At 37.0% G+C, this 25,802-nt stretch overlaps 1 protein-coding gene across 3 annotated transcripts in view; it reads right to left on the bottom strand.

Moving 5' to 3' along the window:
- ITGAV (integrin subunit alpha V) overlaps positions 1-25,802 on the bottom strand; it is an 87,143-nt gene that overhangs the window by 49,748 nt on the left and 11,593 nt on the right. For all 3 annotated transcript variants that reach the window (XM_079924128.1, XM_079924130.1, XM_079924129.1), the window contains exons 3-4: positions 3,231-3,322; positions 654-768 (exon numbers count right to left, since the gene is read on the bottom strand). In XM_079924128.1, coding sequence (XP_079780254.1) covers positions 654-768; positions 3,231-3,322 — 207 coding nt within the window. The remainder of the gene's footprint in view (positions 1-653; positions 769-3,230; positions 3,323-25,802) is intronic.

Genomic DNA, 25,802 nt, shown 5'->3' with positions numbered 1-25,802 from the left:
ATAAATTTCATTGGAAATTTCAAATAATATTAGAGAACAGGGTGAGATCTTTTAGATCAAGAGGAGTGAGCTTAGTCGACAGACTGACAAAGAGACTGATTAAAAGCAAGGAAATTCAGACTCTGGCTCCTGACCCCAATGTTTCACCTTCTTATAAAAACTCTGGCTCCTTATGACAATTATTTTTTACTTTTAACATCATTATTAATATAGAGCTGCAGTTCTCAAATTTTGGTATCCATCAGAATTACCTTGTAGAGTCTGTTAAAAATGAAGGTGGCTAGGCCTGACCCAGACCTGCTGAATCAGAATCGTTAGCTGTGGGGTCTGCATCTCTGTTAGAGAAGCTCAAGGGAGCACCTTTTGACTAATAGTGACTAAAAATGCAGATTTCCAAAATCAAATATTAATTATTACTGACCAAGGAAGATGAAAACTAGTTCTTAGGGAGAAAGATAAGCCTGTTGACTGCATATTCTAAATTTCTTTACATTAATAAAATTGCCTTCATTTTGCTGTCATCAAACAGCACGGTATGTCTACAAATTTTAACACACACACACACACACACACACACACACACACACACACTTTTTTAACAGCCTAGGCTTCCCAAACCTCTTTGTAAAAGCTGGTCAATTTCCTATACATACTTGATCTGCATGGAGCATACTCAACAGTCTTTGTACCATCCTGAAGAAAGCATGTTCCAACAGGCTCTCTCTCCTGTTTCATTTCAGTCCTCCAGTGGTACAGTGGGGCACAGGCCTGAAATCAAAGGGGGTAGTCCACACATAAAAATTCTCTGAAAAAAATTAGTGTTTCATATAATCTATACTACCTCAGATTACAATATAGCTTTATAAGCATTTATAAAAATTAATCAAACCTATCCTTTACTTTAAATTCCTTATCACAGTAGTGGATAAAGATTTTTAAAGTACTCTTCTCATATGCTTCTAAAGGCCATATTTGGAGTCTAGGTATTTTTTTTTCAAAATAGCAAAATCATTATTTTGAGTAGCACCTTTCTTGACGTTAGGTGCTAAACTGAAGGGCACAGACGAAATCAATATTTAACTAAATAACACTCTCATGTGTGTAGAATATATCCCTAAGTTATAAAGCAAATAATTTATCAAGTAAGAAGAGAGTAAAAGAATTTGCAGTGCTTATTTTATTTACTTTCCAAATAAACTATGACCTTTTTGCTTTCAGATTTATAGACTTCAACACCATGTAAAAGTGGTAGAATGCATGTTTTTTTAACAGCATAGTAATCTACCAAAGTATAACAGTTTAATTTGCTGGAAAAAATTCAATGAATTTTCTATAATATCCTTTGAAGCAAAACATTTTAATACAAACACTACAGATAACACTGGGCTATTTTATATTTACCCTAAAAACTTAAAGTAAGAAATCACTGCCACTTCTCTACATGTACCTGATGTTCCCGAGTGGAGTATTTGCCACTTCTGCATATTTTTGCTTCTTTGTACCTCCTTCTGCCTAGAATGCCACCATTCTCAACCTCTCCCTTCACCTCCAATTGCTAAAATTTGACACATCCTTTGAAGCTCTGCCGAAATTTCACTTCCTAAACAAATCCTTCCCTGATGCCCCACAATCCGATGGAAAAAAGAAGAAAATAATAAATACTATGCAAGTGGTTAAAATAGGGAAGGGCTCTCTGAGGAAATGAAAGTAGAGCTGAAATCAGAATGAGAAGAAGCCAGCCCAAGTGAAAAGCAGTAAGATGAGCATAAGATAGGCAGAGGGACAAACACTAAGGATCTAACTGAAATGACTTGGTATGGAAGGAATAAAAAGACTAGTATAGCTACACATGTGAGGTGGAGTGAGATGATACCAAAGAGTCAGCAGCTGGTGACTGGATTACGCAGATGCTTATAAAAACCAGGATGAGCATGAGATTTTTACCCTGAGAGGGATGAAAAGCTGCTTGACTGTTTGAATCAGGCAGGTGAAATGCTCTGGTTCACTCTGGTCCTTCTATAAAGAATGGGTTGTAGCTGGGGCAAGAGAGGACGCAGAGGGATGAGAACAGCCACTGCACTGACCCAGGTGAGGAATGACGGTGGCTTGGTACAGGGTAGAAATAGTGGAGATGATGATTTACTGAGGGCCGTGGGATATATTCCGGAAGCTGAAGACAGAACTGACAGGGCTTGCTGGTGGATGGGGTAGAGAGTCCTGCCTCTAAGATGGGGAAGTTTATACGGAAATACTTATTTTTGTGGTTTTTCCTTTATGATGGAGGGTAACAGTTCCATTTTGGTCCACATTCATTTTGAATAATATATGAGATATACAAATGAAAGTGTCAAATTGGTAGTTTGGAAATACAACTTCTAAAGATCCAAGGAGAATTAAGAGCTAGAGCTATAGATTTGGGGATTATGATATATAGATTGTATTCAGAGCCACAGGATAGGATAGGAGCAGCTAGGTAAAAGGTGTAGCTGAAGAAGACAAGGGCCCAGAACAAAGCTCAGAGACACCTCAACATTTAGAAGCTCAGCTGAAGTAGAGCTATTAAAGGAGATGGCAAAAGAGCGACCAGCGGTAAAGGGGAAAACCAGAAAAGTACAGAGTCCCAGGAGCCAAGGAAATAAAAGTATTTCAAAAAGCATGGGTCAAATGACCTTGTTGAATGGTTTTGAGGGGGCAAGAAAAGTATTCTTGACCTGCAAGTCAAGGATGACCTTGCCCATGCCTACCTGAGCCTGACAGGAGGGGTTGGGAAGAGGATGGGAAGTGAGGAAGTGGAGATGGTTACTACAGAAACCACTTTCAACAAGTCTTTGAAAAGGGGAGCAAAGGAAGGGGACTGTAGCAGAGGGGACGATGAGGCAAAGGCAGGGGTGTTTTATTCGTAAGGAGAGGAGGTACTAGGGCATTTGATTAATCAACGGCACACTATTCCTAAACCTGGCTGGATAGAAACAAACTGATGGGAACCATCGAGTAGGGCAAAAAAAATGAACAGTGTAGGAATGAAGGTGAAAGTAGCAAAAGCCAAGTCTGTGAAGGGTGAGAGAGAGGGTATCCTTAGAAGGGGTGGCCTTTGATCAGAGCTAAGTGATCTGATTAAACTCTCTGCCCTTTAGCACACTGAATTTTACTATCAGCTTTCAAGCATAAAACTTCCTGTGTTCCCACATAAATTGACTAAAGTTAACTTATTAAATATCTAAAACACTTACCAAAATTTTATCCTGTTTTGACCTCACAGATGCTCCAAACCACTGATGAGACTTAAACTCCAACGGATCATCCTTGGCATAATCTCTATTGCCTAAAATAAAATTAAATTAAGTTAAAAAATAATTTAAAAAAAAAACTGTGAGGGGTGAGAAACAAAATATTCTTACTTAGTATAACATAGTTTCTTTCAATCCAACCAGGTTTATGACCAGTGTGCCTTTGATTAATCAAATAGTACACTGGCTATTTATCTCATATACTTTACATACGTTGGGGATTTTCAACTAATTAGAAAAAATAAAACACAGGATGACTTAGAAGTGTCTCAGATTTGTTATTAATCCTACCAATTATCACAATGCAGATTTGTTATTAATCCTACCAATTATCATAATGCAGAAGTGAAAAAGTAACAGCATGTGAAATTTTCCAGTTGCTAAATTGTAAGAAAATTAACTATTAAACAAACACTTATGATTACCTTCTGTACTCCCAGAACTTCTTTCTGTGGCATGAAGATATTTACAAAAATAGAAGGCTATGAAACACCTTTATAGAACACTAGCTAACACTTAGTCAAAGACTAAAGACTTAGTAAAACACTTAGCTAACACTACAGTAACACTTAGTAAAAGACTAAGATCTTACCAATGACATTATAATGTGAGTCAGAATCCAGAACACATGATTTGGCTGGCTGGAAAAAGAATTCGATTTGGCACACTACATGCAAACACTTATTTTTCAGCCTACATTATTGAGGAAATTATTCCTGATATAACAGGCACTCATGTAAAGCACTGTAGATTTAAAAAGATAAAGATAAAAATCTTTTCCATGAGAAAGCTCTTGATCTGGTCAATGAAAAAATTACAGAAATATATGCATAAAGTATTTGGGGAAGGAGAGACTGTTTTTAAAGTCCAGTCTGTTCCTCTTAAAATCTGTTTATAATAATCATTCCTTATAAACATATATTTCAATAACTGTATTGGACAAATACATCAGACAAGTGTCAATTTTAAGAATGCCAGCCAACATGTTAATATCATCAAAAGGTTTGGTTAAATCTACTCCCTAAACCCCACCCATCTAAGGTAGTGCTTATGGTTATTCAATTCCATTCTGAGGACTTAAGACCAATTGAAGAGTTATACATAATTAATGATCATTTCAATAATGCCAGATGTCATCTAGGCAAGGTGTTAACATATTAGTTGTACTATTCTTTGAACATTTTCATTGTTTTGCAAAAAAAATTTTAATGTGTCAATTTCCAAAGTCCTCTATCTGTAGTCTAAACACCACTCACTGTTTTTTGTCAGTGGTCACAAAGGCACCATTTACTAGTAAAGGGAGGGAGGAAGGAGGAACAAACTAGCTAGTACATGCCTTTTACCATATGAATCAAAGTTTCCCAACAGTAGCTGGCTTGCCTTTGAAGCCTATGTTCACATGCCGACCTCACACATCAGTGACCTATAGATCACCTAACAGTTCACGTGCTCCCTTACATTTCCCATCCTCCCATAGTTAGGTTAAAGCCACATAACTCATTTTTATCAATAAAATGAGTTCTGCTAAGAGCAGAAGTGGCATGTGTCCCTTCCAATTCAAGTCAGTTAAGAGTGGATATGAGTTCAGTAGTCATCAAGGAAATGCAAATCAAAACCACAATCAGATATCATCTCATATCAATTAAGGCGGCTATTATCAGAAGATGTGGAGAAAAGGGAACCCTGATACAACTGTTGGCTGGTAATGTAAATTGGTGCAGCCATTATGGAAAACAGTAGGGAGGCTACTCAAGAAATTACAGACAGAACTATTGTATGATCCAGCAATCCCACTCCAGGTATATATCTGAAGGAAATGATACCACTACCTTGAAGAGACCTCTGTACTCCCATGTTCACTGAAGCATTATTCACAATAGTCAAGGTGTGAAGCAACCTAAATGTCTATGGTCAAGTGAATGAAAAAAAGAAAATGTGGTATATAATTAAAATGGAATATTATTCAACCTTAAGAGAAGAAATCCTACCATGTGCACCAACATGGATGGACCTAGAAGACATTATGATAAGTGAAATAAGCCAGACACAGAAAGACAAACACTTCATTATATCACTTATATGTGAAATCTCAAATTGTCATTTCATTTTAAAAAACAAAATAAAACAAAAACAGTGGATAGGTATTCTCCATGTTTTCTTTCTCCCAGCCATGAGGTTGAAAGAATAGATGGTGTGGAATCCCTTAATGGAAGCAGCCTCAGTCCAAGTTTCTAAACCACCAAGAATAGCCAAATGACCTACACAAGATGATGACATGAGCAAGAAATTATCCTTTTTTAAGTGATTGAGATCTGGGATTTGTTTGTATATTAAAAAACAAAACCAAACCATGTTGCTACTGCAGTATAGCCTAGCACAGTTTGAGTAATATATGTTCTAAAAACAAAATGCTATATCCAAAATGGACTAACCTACAACTACAAAGAAGCTCAGCCCTTGGAAGAATTGGATTCAATTAATAGTTTTTTCAAGGATTTTAGCCATAAAATATATGCTTACAAGTTATTTAATAGAATTTTAAAAAAATTCCACTGCAAGCTAACTGTGTTCTCTCACTGTATTACTGGATTTCTATTCTATTCTTTTCTACAAAGGAAATAAAGGCATTTTCCCCCCTTACATTAATGAAGCAGGAGAAATACAGTATGACAGTGAAACAGTCGGTGCTTGGAGGGATTCACTTCTATTCATTGTCCCTTGAGACCATAAGCATCATGATAAACTCAGGTAAGCTTAGCCTGAGGGAACTGACTTTATGATCTAATGTATCTGAACAAAAAGTACAGCATTATCACAACTGCTACCTCCTGCTTCTGCTTTCATTTAAAACAGCCTTTTCAGCAAGACCCTAAAGATGTTAAAGCAGAAGCAAAACTTTTCTATATTAGAGGAAATCTTCCATGAACGAAAGTACCATATTAGAGAGGTGGTACTCAAATTAATTTAAGACTCCATGTATTTCCTCATACTCTAAAACTTTGATTCAGAAAAAAAAGAGAGAGATGTAGGGACTTCCCTGGTGGTGCAGTGGTTAAGAATCCACCTGCCAATGCAGGGGACACGGGTTCGATCCCTGGTCTGGGAAGATCCCACATGCCATGGAGCAACTAAGCCCATACGCCACAACTACTGAGCCTGTGCTCTAGAGCCCACGTGCCGCAACTACTGAGCCCGCATGCTGCAACTACTGAAGCCCACGCACCTGGAGCCCGTGCTCCACAACAAGGGAAGCCACCACAGTGAGAAGCCCATGCACCACAACGAAGAGTAGCCCCCGCTTGCCGCAACTAGAGAAAGCCCGTGCACAGCAAAGAAGACGCAACACAGCCAAAAATAAATAAATAAATAAATTTATTTGTTTAAAAAAAAAAAAAAAGACATGCAGACCCAACATCACTATATTCTTGCCAATACAATATTCCTGCCTACAAGACACCTGGTAAAGTTTCCTCAAAAATGTCAATGTCATGAAAGACAAAAAAAGTAAGATTCACGATTAAAAGAGAACAATCTATGGCAACCCAATGCAAGATGTGATCCTTGATTGAATCTTGTGTCTGAAGAAATTTTTCAAGTTACAATGGACTTTATTACATAACAGTATTGTAATAATGACATATTTCTAGTATGTGATGATGATGACAGTACTGTGGTTATATAAGGGGAAGTCCCAGTTATGAGGAACTGCCTGCTGAAGTGTTTTGAGGTAAAGTTTCACAATGTCTGCAAGAATACTTGAATCTAGGTGAAGGGTATATTGTTCATTGTATTACAGTTTCAAATTTTGTGTAAGTTTAAAATTTTTCAAAATAAAAGTACAGCAGTTAGCAAGTACAGATATTATGTACTATAAGGCCAACAACAGAATATCTTCTATTTCTCTTTATTTGTACTCTTTATTATATGTACTCTAATAATAATCATTAAAAATATTACAAAACAAATGAAAACATAAAACACAAAATAAAGCCATATGTAAAGATGAATCTAAATACCACCATCCCACCATAAAGAAATATCCTCTGATCACATTTTAGTGTCTATTCTTAAACACTTGTTTTAGGAATACATGCATATCCTTTTATGCAAAGTAGATATTAAGCCAATATTAAAAAAAATTCAAGCTATTACTATATATGTAAATGTATATACTTTCTTCCCTGTAACAATATGTCAATAAGAGTAGACCTACAGCACCGTTTTCATTGTTGTTGAGTACAACATTATACAGCTGTACAGCAGTTTATTTAATCAACCCCCTGTATCTCCTTCAGTTTCAAGTTTAGGAATATTTCTATTTTGATTTAAGAGACTTACATATTCCCTCAAAGTCACATCTACTTACTCTTCCAATATACACGGAAGTTCATTATAAGCTATCTGAGCATGAGCTCTTTGCTAAATGAAGATGATAAACCTTTTGGAAAATGGTATGTAATATAGAGTATTATTCTAATGGCTAAATTTTAATCAAGGTTCCAAGATAAACTTATTTCTATATGTAAGAGTTCCCTTACCCTGAGTCCCCAGTCCCTTACACAAGCCCTGTAGGCCTCTGTACCCAAGGGCCTCTGACCTAGAAAACCTTATTGCTTCCATGTTTGATCCAAACCCTAACTGAAAAGTCAGGTGTAGCTGTCCATGACCCTAACGCATGATGAAATGGTAGTCTGCCCCTGAAGGAAATATCTGATACAAGGGACAGTCATGGGAACAAGTAATTACAGTGGAGCAATGGTAGAGGACTGTGTAAAGAGTAATGGGAAAAGGGTGGCAGAGTACAAGTGAGGGAATGCTTTCTGGGCCAAGAGAAGATCCTACGCAAAGAAACAAAGGAGTGGATATTCTTGGATTTTTTAGAGACTTGTGAGTTGTTCACTGTGACTAGAGAAAAGGGTCTAGAGGGGAACAGTGGTCAAGAGCTTTCATGCAACGCTAAGAGTGGACTTCATGGCATTTCTGAATTGCCCTCTATGCTAAGCAATTTTTCTTCAGTTATGTTTCTGAAAGGAGGAAGAGAAGTTTCCTCTGTAAAATGTTATCCCATTCTCTTCCTACTACTTTGAAAAACTGCTTCCATAGATTTTAGTTTTCCTAAACAAATGGACTTTTCTCTAAATTTGTAAGTGGTGGCATAGGACGCTGCTATGCATGGTCAGGTATTATGTGCTTCTCATTGCTACCATGTTCTATGTCCTGTTTTTTTAAAAAAAGCATCAAAAACATCCCCTACCATTATGATTATGGTTATCTGCCTTTGTGGACATCAGGTTTAGCTTGAGCTAAAAAAATGTCCTGGAAAATAAGTAGAAATTTTACATATATTTTGTATATATATTTTTATACACAAAAATCCATAGTTCTTTCCAATATGGCAAGCAATTTACCCACAGCATTTAAGAAAAATGAAGCAGCACCAGTCAAAGGTGAAAAAGCACCAGGCAATATGGCTCTTTTTGATTAAAAAGTATATTTGAAAAACCAAGACAACAGCCGTATCTTATAGCATCCAGTGATTAAAGGTGTTTTCAATTACATTAACAAACACAAGAAGTCAAATGTATTTGGCTATAACGCATTGGCATATATTGGCAGCCAAAACTTGGTCAACAGTTTTCCAAAAAAATATGTTATCACCCATTGCTTTGAACGCCTTCAGCTTCAACAGGGTCACAACCTCAAATTACCATCTTTTTAAGAAGTTTGCTCAATGGGAAGTTCTTCTTTACCAATCAGAACTTTTTTATCCAGAGACCAAGTCTTAAAATACCCAATTCAACCTCAGGCAGAAGTTTCACTCAGAGGAAGTGTGAATAGAGGTGGGTGGGGAGAAAGAAAAGGAAAGCCTGTTCTCCAAACACACTGACAAGAAGTTCATTCATGACCTGGCTGAAACTGGCAGCTAATCCAGGGCACATGACGGAAGTAAATATTTTGAGTCACAGCCCTGAGTCACCATTTCGAGTGATGCCGGAACTCCCCAGGCTGCTTGGACCATGCCACCAACCTTGAAAGGGATACAGAGTACAGACAACTGCAGAAATTCCAGTGCTGAAGGAAATGCTTCCTCAGGGAACAGTCGAGAAAGAACAATGATTTCTGTCCATAATTCTGTAAAACACCTTGAAATATTAGCTCTGATCTCCCAAGTAAATTGAAAGGAAAAAGAGTGTCTCACACAATGGCAAAAATGAGAAGAAATTGCCCCATATTATGTAAATTAACAAAGGACTCCATACTATCACTTTCGGAAATTCATAGAAGGAAATGCTGCTAGAGAATCTTAAAGTTAATTAGCAAGTACATCACCAGAGACTTGAAAATTTAACACCTATTTTGGTCAGCTTTTAAACTTGCCAGTTGCACTTTATCAGACTCCCGTGATTGAAGACTTCGGGACAGAAGCATATTGGATGATGCAAACTGTCATAGCTTTAGACTCTGCCCGCTGATTAGTAACCAACTCCTCTCATTTTTTTCTCATTTCCTCCAACGGTTTGAAAAGACACTGTCGAACATTTAACTTGCTGGAGAATTACAGGAGATGCTTATTTTTAAGACAAAGTTACTTTATCACCCTAAAGCTACATTTTTTTGTTTCTTCTTTTCATGCCTAAAGAATATCCTTCGGAACAACAAGACTACATCACCTTTTTTGAAAAGGCCAAAGGCCAGAAGAATGCCAAAACATTAGAAAAGCAGAAAAGCAAAACAGTAAACTTTTATTTGGAAGTGACCTGTGTATTTAGTCATTCAGCTCCCATTTGTTACTTTACAAATAATGATGTAGGTCCTCAGAGGGCTTATATTTTGCCCCAAAAAAGTGGCTATTAAAACGATGTAATGTACAGCATGGTGACTATAGTTAATAATACTGTGCTGCATATTTGAAAGTGGCTAAGAGAGCAGATCTCAAAAGTTCTCACCACAAGAAAAAAATATTTTGTAACTATGAACGGTGATAGATGTTAATTGACTTATTGTGCTCATCATATTGCAATATATATAGATATCAAATCATGATGTTGTATACCTGAAACTAGTATGTCAATTATACCTCAATTAAAAAAAAAATGCCATCCCATATTCACCCTTTAATAAAATAGACAATTTGCAGTCTTCCTTAAGCAGCTTTTTACCTCAAACATCACTTTTGCTCAGTCACACTTCCTATAACAAATTTGCCTGAAAGAAAAATCTCCCAATATGGTTTACTTATTTATGTGAAAATTAACAGGACAGAGAAAGAAATCTCTTTGATCATTCAGTTAAATAAATAAATCACGGGTAACTCCTATGTCTAAATGAATGGAATATAGCAGTTAAATGAGACAGATAAGGTCCCTGCTTTCAAGGGAGAAAAATAATAAAGAATTACATAAAATATTTTCAGAGTTACAAATACTATAAAAGAAACATGAGAGAAAATGAAAAAGTAGTCAGACAGCAGCTAGTATCATGTATTTGTAACATAATGCTATTGTGAAATAATGTATTTCATTGACTCAGAGCTGCAAATATTCAGATATCAACAGCTTTGAAATATGAATGTGTATTACAGTCAATGGTAACATAATTATAACTAGCAGCATTTTTCAGTAGTACCTAAATAGCACATTTTAACATCAGTGGGGGTGTAATTGGGCAGTGGCTGGCATTGAACATGAGGTTTCTTTTTAGAGAGTGATAGAAATGCTCTGAAATTAGATTATAATAATATCTGCAAAACTCTATAATTATGTACCCTTAAAACAGGTGAATATTATGATAAATTATATCTCAATAAAACTGTTTTTAAAAGATGACAAACTTGTCAGGTAGAAAAGCAGCTGCCACATGACAGAAATGCATGTATATAATAAAGACTTTTTCAAAATTAACAAAAAAAACAAACAGATGTATTCAGAAGGGAAATAGACCAAGAATACAAATAGACAATACAAAACAAAAACACAGAAAGAGCTAATAAACATATGAGAAAAGACTTAACCTCATTAGAAATCAGAAATGCAAGTTAAAACAAGATAAATGTTTCACGCACCAAACTAAGAAAGATTATATCAAGTTTGGTTCAGAGATAGGTTGTATCGATGTTTTCCTACTTCGCAAATATCTATCAAATGTACGTTAAAAAACACATCTCTTTGACTTCCAAATTTCATTTTTAGAAATTAATCCTAATAATTTAAAATATGAACAAACACTTAATAAACATGCTCAAAGCACTGTTATAATAGATTTTAAAAACAGCAAAAAAATCTATCTCCAACACAATAGGACATAAATTGAGTAAATTATAATTTTACATATTTATACACACAGACACACACACACACACAGTATATACAAAGGCCACAAGGTACATGCACAAACATGTTATACACACCCATCCAAATATATCCTATGGCCATTGATTTCCTGGGTGATGGGACTTGGGAGATTTTTATTTCCTTTCGGCCCCTCGAAGTTTTATCATTTTTTTCAGTCAATGAATATGCATTATTTCCATGTTTTAAAAGGTTAAAAAAAAAACAGTAGTGTGGATACATATCCAATAATCTTCACATACAAAAGCTTAGTTACAAGCTTCCACATCCCCTCTTAATTAACTTTGTTTACATTTTCATCTCCCACACATAAAAGTTTTAGTTCATGAAATTCAAGAACATTTAAATTGAGCAAGCTCCTCCTAGCTATTTTTATAAGCATTATTCTTCCTATATTCAATAAGCATTATACTTCCTAGTACTCAAACTACTAGAGTAGAATACTGTGAAAAATAATTCATTAAAAAAATCAAAATTCCAGATATTACTGAAGATCAAAATGGAGGTTAATAACTTCTTTGACTTAGTAAGAAAATACAGTTTCTTAATTTACGAAACTCTGAAAGACAATATGCAGTGGTTAGGTATCAGTATTAATGCAATGATGATTTGCTGTATAACTTTAAAGTGTCTTTAAATGTCTCTAGAAGCATAATTGCATTGACTTAAAATAACAAGAGATAAAGGTCTCTAAATCCAGTGTTTGGGTCCACAGACTATTGAAAAACTAATCACTTGTGAATGTAAAAATAAGTTCTGAAATCACAGTCTATGAACATGAGAAAGTGATACTAATTTACCTAGAGCTATCCAAAAACATCTTTTATATAAAATTAGATATAACTGTTTTCTAAAAGCAAACAAGAAGAGTCAGAAAAGTAGAGCCAGAAAAAAATATGATGAAGCTCATTTCACTGGGGACTGGCATTTATTTATTTATTGAATTATTACCACCACGGGGAACAGAGAATCAAAATCTCCCTCTCCTTCCGTGAGCAATTCTGATGCTTCTCATGGAGCAAGCACAAAGAATACAGGCCCTTTGAAAACACCCACTGCTCCATCAATGCTGGTTTGTTTCCTCCTAGTGATGAGAAGGAAATGATCCTGAAAGCATCTAACATTTTAAAACAAAAACTCTTTACTAAAGTTAAAAAAAAAAAAGAAACCCAAGTCAATGTTAAGTCTTAAAATAATGGGTGTGAGTCAGGTCAAAATGAGCCAGGAAGAGGATAAGTTTAAAGGAATACATGAACTCAGTTTTGGTAAAACATTTAAAATGTTAAAATACCAACTAACTGCATGAGTTAAAATAACAACTAACTAGTAATAAAGGAATTGGATTAATTGATTTCTAGGTTGCCTGCCAGTTCTCCAACTGTATAATTCTCTACTGGGGAACAACAGATTATATCAGGAGAAACAGTTTCATTAAAAAACACACACATATATATAATTCTTTAGTATAAATTTATTTTGTATTAACCAAGGGAAGGGAGACTATTTTTCTCTGTGTTCTTTAACTTTCTAATTTGCAGGACTGTTGCAACTGGACAGATATCTAGACACCACTCTGAAAGACAGAAAATTCACCTAGAGGACAAAAGCAAACTTCGGAGGCTGTTTTTGAGATGGCCTGATTGTTTTAATTGCAATGAGCTGGCAACTGTACGGCAGAGAGGCCAGAGAGCAGCTAAGTTTTCTATTTTCTATTAAATACAAAGCGCTGTAATATCCAGAAAATACTCCACAGCATCTTTCTTGACTGGAAAATTGGCATGGCCAGGGTTTGCCCAGCCTACGGCCAAGCCCTTAGGGGAACAGGTAATAAGTGTTCCAGCAAGCCATTTGGGTGGCAGGGCAGTGATCTGACTTCTGACCTTCTCTAGAACAGATATTGTTGGTGAGAGGTGACATCCATTCACTGAATTTGGAACATAAACATAGGCGCTTCTCCTTTTATTAAGGGACGTATTTAACAATCATGCAGGCAAGCCCATCTTTCTACACAAAGAGACTTTGACCATGCCAGGTGCTACATGTTCTCCTCTGTCAGTGCACATCATCAGTCTATCTTTTGAGAAAAGACTTACTATTAAGAAAACTGGGCAACGGTCAGTCTGTTAGTAACATCTGCTTCCTAAAAATGGAAAGCATGCTGCAAGGAGATTTTCCCAAATGCCACCATACCAGAGGTTACAACACAAACCAAGATATAATCCATTTAAGAATATCCACAATTATCTTTAGTTTTTTTCCTTTTCCATAATCATTCACTTCCCCACAACTGTAGTATGGGCATGATGTAAACTATCCTTTCTTCATTTGTACACTGCTTCATCGCTTATAAAGTACCTTCATAGACATTATCTCATTAAATGCACATGACAAACTTGAAGGGTAGGTATTATGCTTATTTGACAGATGGGAAAAAGTGAGGCTGGCAAACTTAAATCACTTGCCCAAGGTCGCATCTAGTGCGTGTCAGAGCTTGAATCTGAGCCTTCACCTTCTAGTTTGCATTCCCCATAACCACAGAACCAAAGCAAAAACAACAAGAGAGGGAACAAGGCCGACTTACATACGCATGGCTGTGCCTAAAGTAGCTTATAGTATAACCAATATGAAACAAAATATTTAAAAGGGCACTGTGGTAACAGAATAATCCCCCCCCCACCCCGCCACCCGAAGATGTCCAAGTCCTAACCCCTGGAAACTTACATTTGAATATGTGACCTTACATGGCAAGAGGGACATTGCAGGTGTGATTAAATTAAGGGGCTTGAAATGGAAGGTTACTGCAGATTTTCTCGGTAGGTCTGATATAGTCACAACCGGGAGGCAGAAGAGTCAGTGTCAGAGTGGTGTAGCCTGAGAAAGATTCAACCAGCTACTGCTGGCTTTAACAACGGAGGAAGGGGCTACAAGCCAAGGAAGGTGGGTGGCCTCTAGAAGTTAGAAAAGGCATGAAAACAGATTCTTCCCTAGAGCCCCCAAGAGGAATGCAGCACTGCAGACATCTTGATTTTGGCCCAATGAGACAGCTGACCTTCAGAACTGAAGATAATAAATTTGTGTTGTTTTTAAGCCTCCAAGATTATAGTAACTTGTTATGACAACAATAAGAAACTAATTGAGGCATGAAGACAAAATTGAGATAACAGACTACCCCTAGCCTGCTACATAAATATTCTTGATATTGTTTTGTATACCAACATAATACAGTTTTAGAATATTTTTACTTCCTAAAATACATAGATCATTAATCCTTAAACTAAAGCAGATTTGCTTAAGTTCTACTTTTCCACATCTACATTCAGATAAATTGTGTTTTCTACATGACAATCATCTTTTTTTTTAGGAGTAGGGGAATAAGATACAACCTACTATGTATAAAATAAATAAGCTATAAGGATATACTGTACAGCACGGTGAATATTGCCAATATTTTATAATAACTATAAATGGAGTATGAGCTTTGAAAATTGTGAATCACTATGTTATACATCCAAAAATGTATATAATATTGTAAATCAACTATACCTTAATTTTTTTAAAAAAATCATCTTAGTACAAAACAAACAAATCATACTCCAAAATGACCTTTTAATTTTCACTAATTCAACAATGTTTCCAAGTTCAGATTATTCTGTCAATTTAGGGGAAAATCAGTTTTCAGCCATTATGCAAACCTTGGTTAAAACCTACAAATTTTCGGCTTCCCTGGTGGCACAGTGGTTGAGAGTCCGCCTGCCGATGCAGGGGACACGGGTTCGTGCCCCGGTCCGGGAGGATCCCACATGCCGCGGAGCGGCTGGGCCCGTGAGCCATAGCCGCTGAGCCTGCGCGTCCGGAGCCTGTGCTCCGCAGTGGGAGAGGCCACAGCAGTGAGAGGCCCACGTACCGCAAAAAAAAAAACCCTACAAATTTTGTGGAGTCACTAGATGAAGGGGTTTAAAAATCCAAGTGGGCAACTGGTATTTTGAAGCAAGGTATAATATTTCAATCACCATACAGGCATGTAAAATAAGACACTAGGTTTTCCTTTTTAACACTGTAGTTGTGGTTTTCTTTACATATTACATCAAGAAAATCAGCAGGAAAAAGAAAAAGAAGACAAGTCACACAAAAGGACACAACTAGAAATGTAATAAAGTTCATGTTTAGAAGTTAACAAAACAAAACAAAAAAGACAAGCAAAAGTCAAAAGCTTGAAAGAAAAAACAGAGAGCATGTTTGGGAACTAAGTTTCACAAATCCATGAAATAAGAAATTTTAGACTGAGGTTTCCTTTTATTGCTGCAGACTCAGTAATGCACAAATACCATTCAAAAATCAAAGCACTAAGTAAGCTTACCATCTTGGATTGAATTTTCTGCTAAATTAAACTGTTCATCGCAGAACCCTACATTTTCCCTCAATTTTTTAAAAGGCATGTCTACAATATTTTGGAGATATCCACATGATAATATTCATTATTTCATGTAACTTGTATAATTCTACCAAAAATAATGACTACGAAAATTAATAGAATGGGTACTGAAAGTGTTACTTTCTCTGTAATGGTCACATCAAATCTACTTAGCATGGCAAGGAACCAAGATCTACCCATTGAGCTCTAGATCCTTTTATTTTTAATACAATGCTCTTGTGTGTGTTAGGCTTGATGGTGAATTTATTTGATTGGACTGCTGGTTTAGAATATCTTTTTAAAGTTCATTTAGATCCTCCCTCAGTTTACTTCCAGCTTCATTTCTCAACATGCTCTCAACTCTCTCACATTGCACATATAAATCTTATAGATAGATGCATATACGCGGGTCACATGGAATTGTTGATTTTCCTTCATAAACATCTTTTACTAATCTATGCATATATTGTTTCCTCTGCCTGGAACCCTCTTCCACATCTGGTGAATTCTACCTCATCTTTTATTAGCTACCTAAAATATCACCAACCGATCTGGGAAGCCTTCCTCAAAGGCCCCAAGCAGAATTAGATACTTTCCAGGTATGCCTCATTTATTTTGGTATAAATCTATTTGTGTCTACTTCTCAGAGTTAAAATGAAGTAAATTTAGATTGGTCTTCCAAACATATTTCTGAAATCTTCCTTCCTCTCCCTCTACCCAAAATCATGCCTGGAGTAAGAAGAAAAGCACACTGAAAGTATTCATATTTCTCCTTAAGAGCTAAGAAACTAAGTGTTACACTATCCTAATACCAAAATCCAGACTTTCTTCCTTAGCTACTACTACATGTCTTAATGCATGTGACGACCCACAATAAAATGGCCTAATAAATTATACATCGTCTAATATCTAGGTACATCTTTGGTAAACAGAACATAAAATTGGTCCATGAATTATTGATCAGTAACAGATACACACTGGATTTGTAAAGGATGTTTTCTGACTAGTATCTTTTTTTCCAGCCCAAAAGAGAAAAAGGTACTCTCTTACTACTATTCTTTTTCTTCTTTTGAAGGACCCTAAGTTTTAGTTCTCTAAACAAGCTCTAATCTATCATTTCTTAGCTGTGCCAGATAAGATAGACTTTTTCTGACTTTCATAGGCATATGGCTTAGACTCAGTCAGATACTACCATAAAAGCTTTGAATCTCTAGCAAGTGAAGCAGAGAGCCAGGGATGGGTAAGAAATTATTCCCATGGTGTTGCCCCACAGTCAGTAAGAGCAATTCCAATAGCAATAAAACCCTACACTACTGGTTCCTCTGTTAGCTTCTCTTGCTCATTTTTCAGAAAGCTACAAGTTACCAATATCCTGCCAATAAATTCCTATTCAGCAAAATTCAGCCAAAGTCAATTTTTATTGCTTTGCACGAAGAACCCAACACCTGCATGCAATAAACACACATATACAACCTACCATATGCCAGACACTTCTCCATACACTAGCACACAATGGTGAGCAGAAACACATCTGTTCCCTCTCTGGAGAGTTTACAGTCTAATCAGGAAAACAAACACATCATAAGATAACCAGAAAAAAAAAGAAAAGAAAAGAAAACAAGTATAAATTTCAGCTAAATGAAGAAAAAGAGCTGTACTTAGTGCACTGACAGCCTGTATAGCAGAACCTGATCTAAAAGGAAGAAGAAGGAAATGGGAAAGGACATTGATAATATACTATTTAACGCCAAGCATTTATAGTATCTCCAAAAAGTACCTTACTCTAAAAAATTTTATGGTGATCCTGGAGCTAGCTGAAGTTTGTTCTTTTTACAGGAAGGGATAAAGTCATTATTCTGTTTTTTCTAAAGAGAAATAGCCCAAGAAACAAATGAGCCTAGAGCAGTACTTCAAACAGTTACAAACTTCAAATGTTGATGCAACAACTATCAGGAAGTCTTCTCGGGGCTCAGCTAAACTTTCAGACTCACAAAACTACCAAAGGCCACACACAGCACCAATCTATTTAGAGGCTATAGTACAGAACCAGGCATAACCTCCCCGATGAGAGTCCTTACATGAACTTCCCTGTGCAGCAGTACACACAGCTGTCCAGAGCTCTTCTCTTTGCCTCATCAGGAGACAGCTCAGGTATGAAGAAACTAGATGTGGTGGGTACAGCAGCTACCCATGCTTCAAAGCCTCCTGCCCCATAGGAATGGTATCTCTTGTAATGACCCCATAGCCAGAGCTTCCAGAGTTCCCGCAAAGGACATGCCAGTTGTAAGAGTCACTGAACTCAGGGAACTCCAAAGCTATGGCTTCCCCATCAGGTATTTATTAGTCTATTTACAGTTTCTCCCAGTCTAAATGCAATATACCAACCAGGGGCTTATTCTTAGCATAAGCAATGATACCTAGTCACTTAGCCACTCAGGACCCAGTAAAACAGAACAAGAAACTTAACAGAAGATCGAGTTGGCATACAGAATAGGAAAGAGTTTTAATGACCATTTTCCAAAAGCTGACTACTGATAATTTTACTCAACTTTAATATCCCTACGTGTATTATTCAGTTAGGCTGCATTACACTATAGTAACAAGCATCCCCAATAACTATTAGTCAAAAATAACAAAGGATTATTTTATACACATACATTGTGGGTCAGTAAGAGTCTAACCTTTATGTCTTCCTCACTCAGGGACCCAGGCTGAGGGAGGTTCTATTATTTACACTATCACTACTCACTATGGCATCTGGTAAGAGAAGAAGCAGAACAATGCCCCAACTCCTAAACACCTCCACCCATCAATGACACACTTCTGCTCATGTTTCATTGGCTAGCAAAAGTCACAGGGGCTTACCGAAATTCGAGGTTATTCCCAGAAATATGATACTAATGAACAGTTGTAATATCTACCATATCATGTAAGAGATAATTTAAATAAAATAATTTTATAAATTTTACTTCCCAAATATTAAAAACATGAGGATGGAGCCCTTTTAAGCACTAAAGTCTCCTCTGGATTCAGAAACACAATAAAGTAGAGAAAATAAGCTAACTAATTGAAACTTTTCATGATCACCCTGGGAATGTAGTACAGCTGTGGAAAGGTAGGTAATTTTCCCAAGGTAACACTGGAAGAACGGCAGAGTCTGGATTTGAACCCAGGCCTGTGTGACTCCATGGCCTATTTCTTTTTCATGACACAACAATGCATAGCAAATATGGATGGAGTGAATGAAGAAAGAAGAGTTAAAGGGTAAACTCCACAAGAGTATCAAGAAGGTTAGGAGGCAGGGAACTATATTCAATATCCTGTGACAAACCATAATGGAAAAGAATATGAAAAAGAATACATACATATGTATAACTGGGTCACTTTGCTGTACAGAAGAAATTAACACAATATTGTAAATCAACTATACTTCAATAAAATTTTTTTAAAAAGGTTAGGAGGAGTAAGGGGACAAGATATCAATAGTTTCAGACAGGCAAAGAGTGGAGACATTAAATATGGAAGGAATGAAGAGTGAGGCGAATTATAAGAGAGAGGTTCAGTAAGATGAGGGATCAAGTCTCCACTGAAGGAGGCTGCCACCAGCGATTGCAGTTCGGGCCACTGCTGGGCTGGGCTTAGGGAGCTGCCAGATTGAAATGGCTGAGCATGGGAAGTGATGAAGAGAGGCACCGTGTTCAATACCCTGCTTGTGAAGAAAAGGAGAAAGGAAAATGGCTAAAAGAAGACACATGCTCAAGGGAAAGCTGTTTTGATTAGTTTTCCAGGTAGGAAAAAAAAAAAAAAAAAAGAAGGGAGCAGGGGAAGAGCAGGAACATAGAGTTAAATGAGAAGGTTCCTGAGAAGGGAGAAGTAATAAAAATATAAAACAGCTTGGGCTTCCCTGGTGGCGCAGTGGTTGAGAGTCCACCTGCCAATGCAGGGGACACGGGTTCGTGCCCCGGTCCGGGAAGATCCCATATGCCGCGGAGTGGCTGGGCCCATGGGCCATGGCCGCTGGGCCTGCGCATCCGGAGCCTGTGCTCCGCAATGGGAGAGGCTGCAGCAGTGAGAGGTCCGCGTACCGCAAAAAAAAAAAACAAGAAACAAAACAAAAAAAACCCCAGCTTATACTAAGTGAGCCATGATAGTGTGCCCAGTCCCTACACTAAGCACTTTACATGTCTTAACACATGTAAATCAACTCATTCCATTTAATGCATTCCTATGGAGCAGGGTTGATGCCTCAGTCAGGGAGAGGGTAGTAACCTGTTAGTAACTTGTGCAAGTTAAACCGCTGTAAACTACAGGGCTGGGGCTTGAGTCCCAGGCAGTTTGCCTTCAGAAACCACATTTATCCACTCAGCTACTGTCTCCCAACACAAGACAGGGGCGAGGGAGAGAAAGAGGGAAAAGCCACTATTCTCCCTCGAGATAACGGAGAAGATAAAAGGCATCAGTGGGGCAGAGATGTTTATGTGTTTGGGCTCAGATGGGACAGAGGTGTGAGAAAAGTTCAGGTGGATTCTGTAAGTTGTAAGCATTTCTTCCACAGTCAAGACACAGTCTAATGGTGCTGTGTCCAGATATATGTACATGCTCATGACTAGATTATTGAAAACTATATTCTCCTTTTTTCTTAAATTCAAACACTATTTGGATAAAAATTCCAATGTAAAAAATGCAGTCAATTTGTATATTCTTTTCATAAGAGAAGTCTCAGAGGTTATACAAAATGATTAAGAGAAATATCATAAGCAAGGACAAAAAGAGAATAGAACAAAAAATCCGTATTTGTAAACATATAATGAAAGGACTTTAGTTATTTCCTCACTATAGAAAAAGCTCTTATGATTCATTCATCCATCTATTCAATTTATTGGGTACCACTTGTGCCAGGCACCAGGCATTGTTCTAGGCCCTGGGATTTCAGCAGTGAACAAAACAGATAAAAACTATCCCGGTGGAATACATATCCTAATTGAAAGAAAGAGGCATTAACTAAAAATAAATAACTTCTATAGCAATGTGAGTACTAAGGAAAAAATAAAGCTGAAAAGTGGATGGAAGCACAAAGTGGGAAAAGGGGAACTGGCATTTTAAATAAGCTGGTCAGAGCATTACTAAGAAGATAACACTTGAGCAATTCCCACAGGAGGTGGTGGAGGGGCACCCAATGTACACTGGAGGGATCAATGCTCCAGGCAGCGGGAACAGTCCAGGGGAAGGTGAGGTGGAAATGTGCCTACTGTTCACAAGCCATTGCAAGGAGCTCCAGTGAGGCTGGAAGAGCATGAAGAAGGGGAGAACACTAGAAGATGAAGGTAAAGATAGAAATGGTGGGCTGGAATACTCAGTCCTCTCGGCTACTGCAGGACAGATGGGGAGACATTAGTGGAATCTGAACGGGAGTGTCATAATCTGAATATTTTAAAAGAATCACTCTGGCTGCTCTAGAGAACAAACAGCAGGGGGTACCCAGGGCAGAATCGGGGAGAACTGCGAGGGGGGTGCCGGCTCTCTTCCCTCTGCCCCTCCAGGTTTCCTCTCCACCGTTCCCCACCCTGCTCTTTGCCCACGACGCTGACCAGTGTGAACTCATGGGCAGCCGGGCACGCTGGCTCCCACTTGGATTCAGCCAGTGGGGAGCACGCACAGAGATGAAAGGGAGGAAGGAGAGTGAGGCCAGGGTTTTATTCCCGTGTTCTTTCCAGTCACCTTGGGCTGGCTACTGTCCTCTGACAAAAGCCACAGTTCCCTCACGTGGCTCGCCCCACTGCCTGGATTCTGGTAACTGCTCCCTTCCCTTTCTCCCTTCAGGCTTAGAGGCCAAATTTTAGCTAGTGCCCACTTACTTTGTAAATAGTCCCCTTACTAAAAGCTCCTCAAACTATCCCAATTTAAGTGTGCCATCTCTTTCCTTTACTAATTCAGGAGCCCAGGGCAACAGTCCAGGTGAAAGACAATTGTGGCTTGAACTAGGATGTTAGCAGCAGAAGGACAAAGAAGCAGTTAGACTATGACTTGCTGAGATTTTATGTCAAGCATGACTCCAAATTTTGGCCTAACTAACCAAAAGGATGGAGTGCCATCAACTGAGATTCATTTTTTTTAATCCACTAATCAACAGAAAATATGTGCAAATATATTAAAAGTGGCTCAGAGGAAAAGGAATACTATGGCTTACAGACAAATGCAAAGGTGATTAGTCTTACTGTTAATTAAAGGAATACAAATTAATATAATATAAAATAATAATATATTACATATATGAATTATACATATATAATACATAGAATAATGATATGATATATAATATAAAATTGACAAAGATAAAAAATATGGTGATAAATGGTATTGGCATGGATGTCAGAAAACACTGGAGGGGTGTAAACTTCTGTGAAAAATAATTTGCAATTTCTATCAAAACAATACATATACTTTTTTTTCATTGAAGTATAGCTGATTTACAATGTTGTGCCAATCTCTACTATACAGCAAAGTGACTCAGTTCTACACATGTAGACATTCCTTTTTTTATATTCTTTCCCATTATGGTTTATCACAGGATAACGAATACAGTTCCCTGTGTTATACAGTAGGGCCTTGTTGTTTATACATCCTATATATAACAGTTTACACCTGCTAATCCCACACTCCCAGTCCTTCCCTCCCCCAGCCCCCTCGGCAACCACAAGTCTGTTCTCTATGTCTATGAGTCTGTTTCTGTTTTGTAGATAGGTTCATTTGTGCCATATTTTAAATTCCACCTAAAAGTGACATCATATGGTGTTGGTCTTTCTCCTTCTGACTTACTTCACTTAGTATCATAATCTCTAGTTGCATCCATGTTGCTGCAAATGTTATTATTTCATTCTTTTTCATGGCTGAGTAGTATTCCATTGCATATATGTACCACATCTTCTTTATCCATTCATCTGTTGATGGATATTTAGGTTGTTTCCATGTTTTGGCTATTGAGAATAGTACTGCTATGCACGTGGGGGGTTGTATCTGCCCAGGAGTGGGATTGCTGGATCATATGGTAATTCAATTTTTAGTTTTCTGAGGAACCTCCACACTGCTTTCCATAGTGGCTGCACCAACTTACATTCCCACCATCAGTGTAGGAGGTTTCCCTTTTCTCCACAGCCTCTCCACCATTTGTTATTTGTAGACTTTTTAATGATGGCCAATCTGACCAGTGTGAGGTGGTACCTCATTGCAGTTTTGATTTGCATTTCTCTAATAATTAGTAATATTGAGCATCTTTTCATGTGCCCACTGGCCATCTGTATATCTTCTCTGGAGAAATGTCTATTAAGGTCTTCTGTCCATTTTTCAATTGGGTTGTTTTTATTGTTGTTGTTGAGCTGTATGAGCCGTTTGTATATTTTGGAGATTAGGCCCTTGTCGTCACATCATTTGCAAATATTCTCTCCCATTCCGTAGGTTGTCTTTTTGTTTTTTTTATGGTTTCCTTTGCTATGCAAAAGCTTGTAAGTTTGATTACGTCCCATTTGTTTATTTTTGTTTTTATCTATATTGCCTTGGGAGACTGACCTAAGAAAACACTGGTACGATTTACGTAAGAGAATGTTTTGCCTGTGCTCTCTTCTAGGGGCTTTATGGTGTCATGTCTTATGTTTAAGTCTTTAAGCCATTTTGAGTTTATTTTTGTGCATGGTTTGAGGGTGTGTTTTAACTTCATTGATTTACATGCAGCTGTCCAACTTTCTCAGCACAACTTGCTGAAGAGACTGTCTTTTTCCCATTTTACATTCTTGCCACCTTTGTCGAAGATTAATTGACTGTAGGTGTGTGGGTTTATTTCTGGGCTCTCTATTCTGTTCCATTGATCCATGTCTGTTTTTGTACCAATACCACACTGTTTTGATTACTGTAGCTTTGTAGTATTAAAACAATACATATACTTTGATCTAAAAATCCTGCTAGGACTTTATCATACATATTCACACACTTGCACAAATACCTGTGTATAAGATTTTCACTATAGCAGTGTTTAAAATTACAAAAAAACAGAAACAATCTAAATGTCCATCAACAGGAAATATGAGTTAAATAATTTAGGCTATATATACTATAAAACAGAATACTATCAGTGGTTTTCAAAGAATGAGGTAAATCTATATATGTCTACGAGAGATTATATTGGGCAGGGAGGGGCGGGGGGCTGAGTCAGGTAGCTAATAGTAATATTTAGTATATTCCTATTTGTGAGTTGTTTTTTTTTTAAGGATATACAGATATATAGGAATAAGAAAATTCTAGGAAGATCAAAGAAACTATTTAAAGTGATTGCCTCTAAGCAGGCTAATGTGAGCAAGTCCTATTTTTTCACTGTCTACCCTCTTGGACTGTCTGAAATTTTTTCAATAAAAATAATACTAAAGCCAAATTTCAAAAAAGACCAGTAATAAATTATCTGGCACTGCACAAAACCTGTGGTGTTGAATACAGAAATATATCTGAACAGTTCAACATTTTTTTATTAGTGTTCACATGTTGTTAGAAGATATAAATGCCCTGACCCATAATATCCTGAATCCCAGGTATATTTCTCCATTTGTGGTAAAACTGAGCCTATTTACATACTCTTGGGGTTTTCCAAATGCCAGTCATATATGGAAAAAACAACAAAGTTTAATGTAGATAGTTTCAAATGGAAAAAAGCAAACATGTGACCCAATCCCTATGAAGAACTGGCTTAACGACACTCATTTTGGTACTGGTCATGATATCAAATGTAACAGTCCACAACATGATTTCTGTTTCACTGGTATTATAATTCCCAGAATGAATATGTTTTAGAACCAGCAAGAAATAACAATATGGAAAAAAATATTAATTTTCTTCAGGCTTATCTTAAAATATTTTGTCAAAGCCAGCAAATCAAAACTGGTAAAAAATTTTGCAGAAGTATTGTACCAGAAGAATGTCACACTATTTCTTTGAGGAGTCTCTAAACTTTCACATATGTGGATAAATATATCAATACAAATGTATACAGGATTATGTATATTTTATTTTACTGATGTAAATGTAAAACTTATTTCTTATTTGTCATCTTCCTTATGCTATTTTCCTCCTTACCACCACAATCTGACACTGGAATTTGTCTCTGTTAGATAAAAATTTAATGTTATCAGAACCATAACATATTATTTTCCCAATAAATTTTGGATAAGAATTTGTTTTTTAAGTCAACCAAATCTACTTGAATACAAAATATTCCTCAACTGGTTTTGACAGCACAACCCAAGACTTTAGATTATTTCACGATTAAGGAGTCAGTGAGTCAATTTTGCTGACAAGAGAAAGGACAAAAGCCTTTCTCAGAAGAGGTGCAAAAACATTTTAACAGATTTTCCCCAGACTTCTGCAGATTGACATTATCAGGGAAGTTGAAGACATCCAAAGCAGTGTGGAAACACAATATATTTTTAAGGCTTTTATATGCCACAAAACTGTACAAAAAAATCATATAATAAGTCATTTGTCTTTATATAACTTTCTCTGGGGATCTGAAGTGCTTATACATATTATTTCACTAAATTGTTACATTTAAGCTAAAGCAAGTACTTTCAAAAATTAAATCATGTTTTGAAACATATCAAATGGGGAGGGACTTCCCTGGTGGTGCAGTGGTTAACAATCTGCCTGCCAATGCAGGGGACACGGGTTCGAGCCCTGGTCTGGGAAGATCCCACATGCTGCGGAGCGACTAAGCCTGTG

Source organism: Stenella coeruleoalba, assembly GCF_951394435.1.
Source record: "Stenella coeruleoalba genome assembly, chromosome: 6".
Taxonomy (NCBI): domain Eukaryota; kingdom Metazoa; phylum Chordata; class Mammalia; order Artiodactyla; family Delphinidae; genus Stenella; species Stenella coeruleoalba.
The sequence above is the reverse complement of the archived record's forward strand: the minus strand, read 5'-3'. Positions and strand labels throughout refer to the sequence as shown.